Consider the following 12284-nt stretch of genomic DNA (forward strand, 5'->3'; position numbering starts at 1 on the left):
GTGAGGTGGAGATTAACTGATTTACAGATTTGACTCCAAAGCTAGCTGTAAAAAACCAACAATTAGCAGATTTGAATCACATTTAATGTCCAATCTCTGAAAGAAATTGAAGTGGAGGCAGACATAATTTAGTAAATAGACACTGTTACAGTAAAGTGCACAATAGCCAAGTACAATCTGGAGGTCAAAATCCATTGACTTTACTGCCAGCAGTTAGTGCAAGCCTACTTTTTACTCAAAGCAACAGGAAAATAAATTTACTATTCAGAGGTGGAAGTGGGGGTGGCAATATTCAATATTGTACACAGGTAGCCAGCCTATCTCATGCACTGTTAAAGCCCCTCCACTAGGCTTGTATGGTGCCATGAATACCATCAAGATTTACAAGAATAAGTCAACAAATCAACTACTGTAAATCAGATTCTATTAACTTCAGTTTCAGAATTTAAATTTAATGCCAAAGATTCAGTATTGAATAATCAGCCAGATGTTTAGTCAAATCCTTTGGATGATTAGACTAGTTTAAAATTCTTTTGGGTTCGAATGCTTAGTCACTGTCTAAATGGCCACCTGTTTATCACCTTGTTCTGTATGGAGAACACAACAGAAAGCAGAACAGTTAAATTTTCAATAACCTAGATCAGAGGAGAATTTTCCAACACAACACCAGAAGGCTAATAGTCTGAAAATGAAAATCTAGTCAGTAAAATAGGTAGACTGAGCCTTGGGATGTCAGAACTCAAGACCTCATCACTATGTCTCTATTGTTGGAAAGATACGAGTCAAAAATCTCCACCTCTCGCATCCAGAGAGCTAGCTGTGTTTTTACTGGGCATTCAATTTTGTTGATTGGGCCAGTTACAAAATTTATGATTGTCTACTCCAAAGAGACTTTTTTTTCCAGGTTCCACTCACTAATCAGAATCTGCAAGCAATATTGATCCAAAATAACAAACTGCAATATAGTGAACTGGTTGAACACCCTTGAATTAGAACTTGACCATTGAAGGTGAATTAAAAAAGTATTTGTACTGTTGAATGACTGGTGGTCAAAACAGTAGACAAAAACTGTTACATCACATTCAGCCAAGTCAAATGTTAGCCCATCATTGCTACCCTAGGTCAAAAAGGTTGGAGGAAAAATCCATTACACCACCTTGGACAGTAGCATTTACACATTAAAAAGTTAATGCATCATCATACCATAAATAAGATTAGCATGAGTGAAAGCCAATTAGTTAGAAAGAACACCAAGTTATGATGATTTAGAAGCAGCAATAATGCAAACAAGATTTCTCAAATTTGTTACTTCATATTCTGATGATATGACTAACAATGTAGTGGGTGGAAACCCAACTGATGTATATAACTGCAAAGTTTCCATGACCTGGATACTTGATTTAACTTTTGTCACTATTCATTACTGTACAGCACAAGAACTCAAAATGCTTTCAAAAAAGGATAATAAATTAACATTTGCCCAGAATGATTTAAAAAATACAAATCAAGGTGCTGCAATTCAGTTAGATTCATTAGCCACCCACAGACAGGAGGTGGTGAACAGTGGTTTCTTATATTTATATAAATGTATACACATTAACAAGGCATAGATCATTTGCATATTGATTAGAAAATAGCTACTGTCTTTGGAAGTTATCAAATTAGGGTCAAAATATAACACATCAGCTGCAACATCAAGATTTAATATTTGCACCTCAAATTATTTTCCAGTGATTATGTAATTGAGCTGCAGTTTACTATTTGTGGAGTAACTTTCTGTAGAACTTACCATGCAAACAAATGCTCAAGCTTCAACAGTCTCAAATCTCATGTTGCAACATAACATGAATAAATACAAATTAAGATATCAGCCTCACTTTAAAAACTGGGAAATACAATTGTGGGAATAATCTTTTCCAATTCAAGTAAATTATTGCCCATTTCTGAGTGAAAATACCCCATCTCAAAACAGCATAACTAATATTTGTTGCTGAGGCAGCCAATAGATGTTGAGAATAGTTTGGTTAGTTTTAGCTGGGAATAAGTTGAGAAAATCAGAGAACCAAAATAAAATTACTTTATTAACCATCTTCCCCATCACCAGAGACAATTAGATTACACCACTAGTGACAGTGCAATGAACTGAAACAGTGATTGATTGACATTCCACTTTATTCTTATTGAAAGGGTCAGTGATTTCCAAGTTTAAAATTTAACATGTGTTTATAGGGTGACAGGGAATGCTATGAACAGGATACATGGTAAAAACCACAGATAGTTTAAAAAGTCAACTGCAACATTAATGGTACTATGACTTTGAGACTGTTCAACAGGGAGTCAAATCTACTCATCAATAAATAAGGCAGCAGATTCTGTCCCTCAATTATTTGGCTGTGGCAGATTTGAGATAAGCTATCAAGTCTTCACGCTCACTCTTCTTCTTGAGACCTGCAAAAATCATTTTTGTCCCTGGGATATATTTCTTCGGATTCTCCAGGTAAATCCTAAGTGTGTCCTCATCCCAGATAATACCTATAAAAACAAAAGACAACATGAGCACATTTATCACTTTCAAGTGGAAGAGTTAAAAGGTGTGTTCCTCCTCAGAGGAATCACAGCTGGCCAAAAATGGGAAAGTTGTCCTAATGGCCCAGATGGTAAGCAAGTGAGCCAGGCAGAACCAGGTTTTTCATTCATTACAAGAGGGCATGAGAGAGCAGAGGCACTGCAATTGGCCTGACTTATTTATTATTTCATAAGATGTGGGTGTCACTGGCTAGACCAACAATTTTTGCCCATTCCCAAATATACTTGAACTGTGTGGGCTGTCAGGCCATAGAGGGCAGTTAAGCTTCAATCAATCTGGCATCACCTATAAGTCAGGACTGATAAGGATGTCAGATTCCACCCCAAAGGCCATTGGTTATAGCTAGGTTTCTACAACTGTCTGGAATAGTTGGTCAGCATTAGGCTAGCTTTACATTCCAGATTATATTAATACAATTACATTCCACCAGTGGTTGTGGTGGGACTTGAACCCCTGTCCCCAGAGTGTCAGTCTGGGCCTCTGAGTTACTAGTCCAAGATAAACATCACCATACACTAACAACCAAAACCACAAGGGTTCCAATGGCACACGTGGTCAAAGTTGCTTGTCATAATCAAGTTCACATTTGAATAATCACTTGATTGTAGAAGATATTCAAGGAGCTGCATCCCAGGAGAGAAGTTGGGTGAAACAAAAGAGAATATGTTCAAGGAATAATAGATTTGCATCTTCGTTTTGGTTAAGAGGGATTCCACCATGTGCCTAGGTCCTTTTATTATTTCAATATTTCAAATTCAAAAATCACATTTAACTCCTGGGAACTCAATTCATATTAACTAGATCATCATAGTGCATTACCATAGCCAAGGCTGGAAGGTCACTCCACTAATCCAACGTGTTTACAAGATTCAGTGCAGGAACTCAAAAGGTTCTTTAGACAGCAACTCCCAAGCCCAGAACCACTACCATCTAGAAGGAAAGGTAGCAGGTACACAAGAACACCACCTGACTTGGAAACATATCACCAGCCCTTCACTGTTGCTGGGTCAAATTCTGCAACTCTCCCTAACAGCACTGTGGGTGTACTTACACAACAGGGGTGGCAACAGTTCAAGGTGGCAGCTACCCATTATCTTCTAGGGCAATTAACTGTCAATAAACATTGGCTGAGAAAAATACCCACATCTTGTGAATAAATACATTAAAAATTCAGCTTTGTATATATTGTGATTGCCAAATGAACTGGTATAAGATGTTGAACACTCACTTCCATGCAAAAATGATAATTACACAGACAGGCTGAAATGGAATGCTGGCATTCCTACTTTGGTAAACATTAGCAAATCTTTTATAAAGAAAATATGGGGTTGGATACTAATGTTGAGGTCACAATCAAAAGTAGTATCTGGAAAAAGTCATAGAGGGGCTAAAGATATCAGTTGCAGTAATCCTAATATTTAACTGGAGGAATTCAGTCTCTTCCAAGACTGGATGTAGAGATCCAAAAAAGATGGAGTCAAAACAAACCACCACCACCAGCATACCCCAGTGGAAACTGAATCCGGTGGAGTTTCTGGTGCAGATGGAGGAGGAGAAAGTGGGTTCCCGGACACGCGTCCTTTGTTTGAACAGAGGGGAGTACGGTAGGATGAGAGAAGAATTGGCAAATGTGGACTGGGGGAGCGCGTTGGAAGGTAGGTCTGCTGAGGAGCAGTGGAGGATCTTTAAGGAGATCTTTCTTGGTACTCAGCAGAAATTTATTCCGATGGTCAAAAAGGACAGTAGGAGGAGAGGTAATAAGCCGTGGATAACGAAGGAGGTGAAGGGAAGTGTTAAATTAAAAGCGGAGGCGTTTAGAGTAGCAAAGAGTAGTGGGCGAGAAGAGGATTGGGGGAGGTTTAAATGTCAACAAAGATTGACAAAGAAGTTGATAAAGGGTAGGAGAAACTATGAAGCTGGGTTAGCGCTTAATATAAAAAAGGATAGCAAGAGTTTTTATAAATATATGAAAAGGAAGAGGCTGGCTAGGGTGAACATTGGTCCCTTAGAGGATAAGAAGGGGGACTTAGTGGTAGGGGATGGGGATATGGCTGAAGTCTTAAATAACTTTTTTGTTTCTGTCTTCACGGAGGAGAACGTGAATAATTTGCCGGGTGTTAGAGATGGAAAGGTGGTAGGACTGGAGGGTCTCGATGACATTACTGTTACTAGAGAGGCGGTGCTCGACAAACTGGAGGGGCTGATTGTGGACAAGTCGCCAGGACCGGATGGATCGCATCCGAGGGTTCTGAAAGAAATGGCGGAGGTGATAGTGGATGCCTTGGTGGTTATTTTCCAGATGTCGCTGGATTCCGGGGAAGTGCCGGAAGATTGGAAAACGGCTAATGTTACGCCGTTGTTTAAGAAGGGTGCCAGGCAAAAGGCAGGGAATTATAGGCCGGTTAGTTTAACGTCTGTTGTAGGTAAAATGTTAGAATCCGTCATCAAGGAGGAAATAGCGAGGCATCTTGAGGGGAATTGCTTGATTGAGCAGACGCAGCACGGTTTCATTAAAGGGAAGTCGTGTCTGACAAATTTACTGGAGTTCTATGAGGATGTGTCCAGGGCAGTGGATAGAGGAGAGCCAGTGGATGTGGTCTTTCTTGATTTTCAGAAGGCGTTTGACAAGGTACCTCACAAGAGGTTATTGCAGAAGGTCAGGGGACATGGAGTTGGGGGTAGGGTGTTAGCGTGGATAGAGGATTGGTTGTCAAATAGGAGGCAGAGAGTGGGGGTCAATGGGTGCTATTCGGATTGGCGGATGGTGACTAGTGGAGTGCCCCAGGGGTCAGTGCTGGGGCCTCAGCTATTTACCATTTATATAGATGATCTGGAGGAGGGAACCGAGTGTATGGTGTCGAAATTTGCTGATGACACCAAGATTGGTGGAACTGCAAATTGTGCGGAGAGTCTGCAGAAGGATCTAGATAGGCTGGGCGAATGGGCCAGGAACTGGCAAATGGAATTTAATGTTGGCATGTGCGAGGTGGTCCACTTTGGTAGGAATAATGGTAGGAAGGATTATTACTTACGGGGCGAAAAGCTGCAGCAAGTGACGGTGCAGAGGGACCTCAGGGTCCTTGTGCATGAGTCGCAAAAACTCAGCTTGCAGGTGCAGCAGGTGGTCAGGAAGGCGAATGGGATGCTGACCTTCATAGCGAGGGGGATTGAATATAAAAGTAGGAGGTCTTGCTGCGGCTATATAGGGCATTGGTGAGGCCGCAGCTGGAGTACTGTGTGCAGTTTTGGGTGCCGTACTTACGCAAGGATATTTTGGCCTTGGAGGGAGTGCAGAGGAGGTTTACTAGGCTGATTCTGGAGTTGAGGGGGTTGAGCTATGAGGAGAGGCTGAATAAACTAGGCTTGTACTCCTTAGAGTTTAGAAGAATGAGGGGAGATCTCATTGAGACATATAAGATGATGAATGGGATGGATAGGATAGAGGTGGAGAGACTCTTCCTGCTCAGAAAGGATAGTAGGACTAGGGGGCACAGCCTCAAAATAAAGGGGGGGGGGGGCAGTTTAGAATGGAGTTGAGGAGGAACTTCTTCACTCAAAGGGTGGTGAATCTCTGGAATTCTCTGCCCGTTGAAGTGGTGGAGGCTGCCTCGCTAAATATTTTTAAGACGCGGGTTGATGGGTTTTTGATAAGCGAGGGGATTAAGGGTTATGGGGAGAGGGCAGGAATGTGGAACTGAGCCACGACAGATCAGCCATGATCTTATTGAATGGCAGGGCAGGCTCGAAGGGCTAGATGGCCTACTCTTGCTCCTATTTCTTATGTTCTTATGTTGTTACTACAAGTGAGGAAAACTAAGGGCTGTACCCTGGAAAAGTGTATGGGGACCAGAGAAGCAGCAGAACATTGAACAATTGCAAGAAAGTTCCAACAAGCTAAATCACTTCTGAAATTATTTCAGAAACTTGCCCCATGATCAAGATCTGCATTTTGTCCTTCCTATTCATCAAATCAATTACCTTGAAAATCTACAGAAATAAAAGTTCAGATCTGACAGACACCAGGAACACTTCTAAGCCCAAGTGATAAAAGGGCATTAACTGTATAGATACAAAACTGGCTTAGGGATAAAAAGTTGTGACAAATGTTTTTGTTTTGGACTGGAGGGAGCTGTTAAGTTGTATCCAAGGGTTTAGCACTATGACTACTGCTGTTTTTGTTGAGATACGTTACTTGGGCTTTGGGTACAGGGTATAATTTCAAAATTTATAGATGATAACTATGAACTGTAGTAAACCACGAAGAAGACAAGACTTTAAGGGTGCTAGGTTGGTGGAATGGGCAGACATTTGCAGAAAAACATGTGATAATAATATATTTTAGTGGGAATAAATAAGACATATACATTCTAAATAATTAATTTTAAAGCCAAGAAGCAAATATACATAAAACATTTGTATAAAAACACTAGTTTGGCCCCAAGTTTGGATTTTCAGTTCAAGGGAATGGGTACAGTTTAAAAGTCTATTTATTTGTCACAAGCAAGGCTTACAATAACACTGCAATGAAGTTACTTGAGATCCCCCTAGTCGCCACACTGGCACTTGTGCTGGTTAGGTGCATTGACCCAAACATCTTTCAGACTGTGGGAAGAAACCAGAGCACCTGGAGGAAACCCACACAGGCATGGGGAGAATGTGCAGTCTCCACTCAGACAGTGACCCAAGCCAGGAATCGAACTTGGGTCCCTGGCACTGAGGCAGCAATGCTAACCACTGTCACCCAAAATTCCAGGGATGAGGGATTATAAGCTTGTGGATAAACTGGGAAAGTTGAGATCACTGTTTTTGGAGTAGACAAGGCCAAAGAGGCAAAAAGATTGAAAATTATAAAGCATTTAGAGTAAATAAAGAAACTGTTACCCAAAACTGAAGGGTGATGAACAGACAAAGTTAATGCAACAAAAGATTAGGATTTAGAATGGATTGCTTTTAAGTGGTTAAAGCAGGTTCAATTATTAGCCTTTACAAGGGAATCAGATGATTATTTGAAGATAAAATAAATTACAGGGATATAAGAAAGAATTAGTCTATGTGATGGGCTGAATGCTATTCGTCTGTTTCATTTTAATTATGTGCAACAGCACTGACATTAATCCTGACAGACAAATTTAAAAGTTGTGCCCCCTTAGTCTGGGCTCTCCATCTACTAAGTGAAATCCTTACTTGTCTTAGATGCTCGCTTAATCTATTGTATTCATCACTTAATACTTTTCACTTCACTGTTACTCTGATTAACTGCAATGTATTCACTCCAAGACCAATATAGCACACTGCCAAGGATGAATGCTGTACTTAATAGTGATACAAGAGACCCATGCAACTATAATAAGCCCTCAAGATGAAGGACAACATTCCAATAATTTTCTAAACTTCTGTACCTGTCCAGTAGCTTTTAGTGATTTTTGTACGTGAACCCTGCTGTCCTTTAGCATAATTCAATGCAAAGATAAGTCAGAACTTCCACTATCTGTAGACTTTCCTCAGCATTCTATGGTATTCCATTTCTGTAAGATTGCAAGATGCAACTATCTTTAATTTTACTGGTGTACAAGTTTTCATTCAAGAGCCTTAATTAATTCATATCCAAAATTGTTCCAGGTAAATGAAACATTTAGTGCTCTAATTATTGATTAGAATGATTCTGAACACCATGAAGCGTATACATGGACACTGGCTTTGCATACACACAACTTGATGGAATTTCGTAAATGTGGCAGTGAAGCCATACAAGAAAGTTATTTGTTGCATCTTTTATCTCAAAAGTCAGGTAAAAAAGATCAAAGATATCTAATCTAAATTATGAATCACACTGAACAATGTCCAAGAGCAACCTTTAATCTCAAATGATTGTCAACTCAGCATTGCAGGCACAAAGGGACCAGAACATTGCTAGAACTAGGTTGGCAACAGGATTAGAATGATCTTTCAAAAAGAAAAGCCAAGTTGCTCACGAGTCATTTCTAGAAAGTCACTAGCAGAAGCATTTTACCAGTTAATATTTAATCAAGGCCAGCAAATACACTATCAAAAGGTCTAGCCCCTTGATGAATACGCATTTGCTGCCTTCAGAGATAATTGCTCAAGAAGCGTGCTAATATTTAGAGGCATTGTGTTTGTGACTTTAAAATCAGTAGAATGCAAAATTGGTTAAATCTAGGAAATTACATGCTGAGGAAACAAGCTCAAGACAAAGTGACTTATTGGAGTAAACAAAATATGATGGAACAGTTGTCATGTTAAAACTGTAAAGCACCAAGAAAATTTACAATTTTCATTGGATGCAGTCTTCACAAACTTGTAACTGCAAATCTTATCCCATTTTCTTCAAGGGCCATTAACGCAGTTTCTCAGGTTAATTCCTAGTTTACATACATGCTGTTGGACAATCATCTTATCACTATGTTCAAATTCTGATCAATTTGTCCACCAAATATACATTAGGAACGTTTAGCAAGTAAGCAACTTTAATGTTCCCACAATGAATTATTTTATTTGAAGTTCCTTCTTGCCTTAATTGGATTTGAAAACCCTCAGGTTTAATATAAAAAATACTTATTCTTGCTCAAATGTTAAACAATTCAAAAGCTGACACTGAATGAACAGCCTTAAGCCTCAGGTAAGATATCTTTCAAGATACCAAGCTGTCTTACTAATATATGAAACAATTCTAGTTTCAACTGTCAGTTGCTAAATTTAAGTTGCTACATCAGCTATTTTCATAAACAATGTACCTTTATTTTTGTTTGCATCAGTGTAAGAAAATCCTTCAGCCTGGCCAGTCTTGCGTCCAAATAAACCACACAGGTTCGGCCCAGTTTTGTGTTTGCCTCCACATTCAACAGTGTGACACTGCGCACACTTCTGCACGAAGATCTTCTTGCCCTTCTCTATATCACCCATTTTGCTCTGTAGTTGCTTCAAAGGAAAGAAGTGGAAAGAGGAAAGCACGAGTCTTAATCAGTACCACATTGTTTAATGTTAAAGGCACAGTTGCAAGCACTGGTTAATATGCTCTTTCAGAGAGAGTGCAGACTTGATGGGTCAAATGGCCTCCATGTGCACTATTGAGATTTTATGTTCTCTGCTTCAATTATAAAAATTGAAGCACTGACAGCATTAAATAATGCATTGCATGGAAAGATCATTTAGATACTAGACGACTAACCAATTTATTCCAAGGAAGTTTACTCATTTCAGTCTTTTGAAATTTAAAGCCCACAAGTTTAGCATTGACACGAAGAAAAACTTTAGTCATTAAACTGGAATTTAAATTTAATGGGAAAACACCATTGGAGTTTAAAGCAGCGATGTCAGGAAGGAAGCTTATTAGAGCGGGACAGTAGCATAGTGGTTAGCACTGCTGCTTCACAGCTCCAAGGACCTGGGTTCAATTCCCAGGGTCACTGTCTGTGCAGAGTTTGTACATTCTCCCCACGTCTGCGCATGTTTCCTCTAGATGTTCCAGTTTCCTTCCACAGTCCAAAGATGTACAGGTTAGGTTGATTGGCCAAAGTAAATTGCCTCTTAGTGTCCCAGGATGTGTAAATTAGAGAGATTAGCAGGTAAATATGTAGGGATATGGCGTGGGTGGGACTGTTGTCAGTGCAGACTTAATGGGCCGAGTGGCCTCTTTTTGCACTGTAGAATTTCTATATTCTATAGAAGTGCCAAAAATTTTAAAGAGAAAGTGCTGTTGGATCAGGAGTCACTGCAGGTCAGGAACCTGCTACAAATTAGGACATGGCAGTAGAGATTTGGATGAATTGAAGAATTTACATGAATAAGAGGCTGGCCAAAAACAGTGAAATCTAATGCAATAAAGATATGAAAGGTTTCAGCAGTCAAGCCAAGGTTGGAAAAATGAGCAATGTTACAGCAGTGAAGGTAGGTAGTTTTGTGATGCATTACATGAAACAGAAGCTCACCACAAGGTCAAATACAACTGTCTGCTTCAACCTCAGATGGTAGTCAGGGAACAGATTCTGTAGTGGGGACCAAAGTTAGTGCCTTTGTGGAAAAACATTTTGCTCATAAGTACTATTGGAGGTCAGATGGGCAACATGATAAATCATAGTGATGGGGTCAAAGATGGAGAGGCAGGGAAACAGGAAGGGAAATCACTGAAGGTGATTCACTAACACTGGGCAGATAATGGAAGCACACAAGGTCATACTCACCAATTAGATACGACTTTTCACACCAAGAAAATTAACTCAAATTAACTTGGGATGGCATAGACTGGCATAACCATATCTAAAACTAAGACAGGTGAAAAAGTACGAGGAATACTTCAGCAGAAATGTCATGAGTGATACAGAACCATTCAGCACTGCAGCAGAATTTTTAAAGATTGGCTCCTTCAGCTTTAGAAATAACTTTAAGCTTTGACATTGTCGCTACCCGAAAGCGGCTGATCCGTTTTTATTCATAACGTTCAAGCTTCAGAGTGCCCGCTTGGCGACTCGAAATATGGGGAGACAAGTTTCAAGGACAAACTGAAGGTCATTTAAAACCTTGGAGTCAAATGATTATTTCGAGTGTTTTTAAACTTTAAAACTCCTTAAACCGGAATGAAAGGGCAGAAATAAAGACATCGTACACCAGGCACAGAAGAGGAATGGAGGGGGTGGAGGGGGTGGGGGGGGGGGGGGGGCGGCAGTCCCACCGGTTCTGGGAACCAGGTTTCCTGAAAGCTGCAATATTGAAACTGATATTACATCAGTTGGAGCAGACGATTACACAAGAGTTAAATGGTCACTGAAACATGACTATTATTGGATATTGTCTACTTCTCCAGCCCAGTGCACTCTATCCCTGGGTAATTTCACTCGGCCTATTCCCGCCCTTCACATCCCCTTCCCCAAAGCCAGCCACGTTGGCGGGACACCGGCATCCTGAGACAGGAGGGGAAAATCAGCGGAGATATTAATTCCCCCGGAATTCATTTCCCAGCCGGGAGCTGCCGCTCAAACCTCAGACTGACAAAGCGGGAAGAAGCCAGGATTTTACCGAGCCCGCTGCGGGAAGAGCCAGGGGCCGGCAGCAGGATACCGGCCACCCCCCCGCGGCCCGAAACGTACATTCTCAGGGCAGACCGAATGCTAGTCAGCACATGGATCCCGATAGAAAGCCCACTCCACCTTCCCCCCACCACCACCGCGGCCCCGGGCAATCGGCCGGAGCCCCCTCCACAGTCGCGCCCTCACCTCGCCGCCTTCCTCACACTCAAGGTCGTTCCACAGCGACCGGGCCGGCCTTCCGCACGCTTTTATCAGCAGCGCCAAGTGTGTGTGAGAGTGCACAGGAGGTTCCGCCCCCACCATCCTCATTGGTCAATTGGAAACGCGTCGCTGCAGACTCTGGATATCTATTGGGCAATGTAGTTGTCAATCGGAAGGCATGTGACCCGCCCTGTCCGGGCAGCAGGTTCGGGTGATCCAGGTCCCGACCACAAAGCATCGCGCGCAATGACATCAGAAGGAGTCCGGAACAATGTGGGGTGAAACTGGAGACAGGTGATTGACCCTGGGAGTCTCAAACTGTAACCCCCCCCCCCCAACCCCTTTAAATTATAACCTTCGACACTGTAACCCTCTTAAACTATAACCTCCTGACATTTTAACCCCCTTAGACTATAACCTGACATTATTACCCCTTTAAATTATAACCCCCATTC

At 41.2% G+C, this 12284-nt stretch overlaps 1 protein-coding gene across 1 annotated transcript; it reads right to left on the reverse strand.

The window, feature by feature from the left end:
• Window positions 1-2063: 2063 nt before the first annotated feature.
• Window positions 2064-11897, reverse strand: LOC145354325 (cytochrome c, testis-specific). The gene is made up of 3 exons (XM_080205495.1): window positions 11815-11897; window positions 9340-9523; window positions 2064-2532 (listed from the first exon to the last, which is right to left on the reverse strand). The coding sequence occupies exons 2-3, from the start codon at window positions 9506-9508 to the stop codon at window positions 2384-2386; spliced, it is 318 nt and encodes a 105-aa protein (XP_080061621.1). The 5' UTR covers window positions 9509-9523; window positions 11815-11897; the 3' UTR covers window positions 2064-2383.
• Between the last annotated feature and the right edge of the window lie 387 nt (window positions 11898-12284).

Source organism: Carcharhinus amblyrhynchos, chromosome 2 (genome assembly GCF_965287045.1).
Source record: "Carcharhinus amblyrhynchos chromosome 2, sCarAmb.v2.hapA, whole genome shotgun sequence".
NCBI lineage: Eukaryota > Metazoa > Chordata > Chondrichthyes > Carcharhiniformes > Carcharhinidae > Carcharhinus > Carcharhinus amblyrhynchos.

Excerpts from the sequence above, each read along its gene's own strand:
- LOC145354325 (XM_080205495.1), bottom strand. The coding sequence starts at position 9,508 with ATGGGTGATATAGAGAAGGGCAAGAAGATCTTCGTGCAGAAGTGTGCG. Across the intron at positions 2,533-9,339 it reads TGATGCAAACAAAAATAAAG|GTATTATCTGGGATGAGGAC; the intron begins GTACATTGTTTA and ends TTGTTTTTATAG.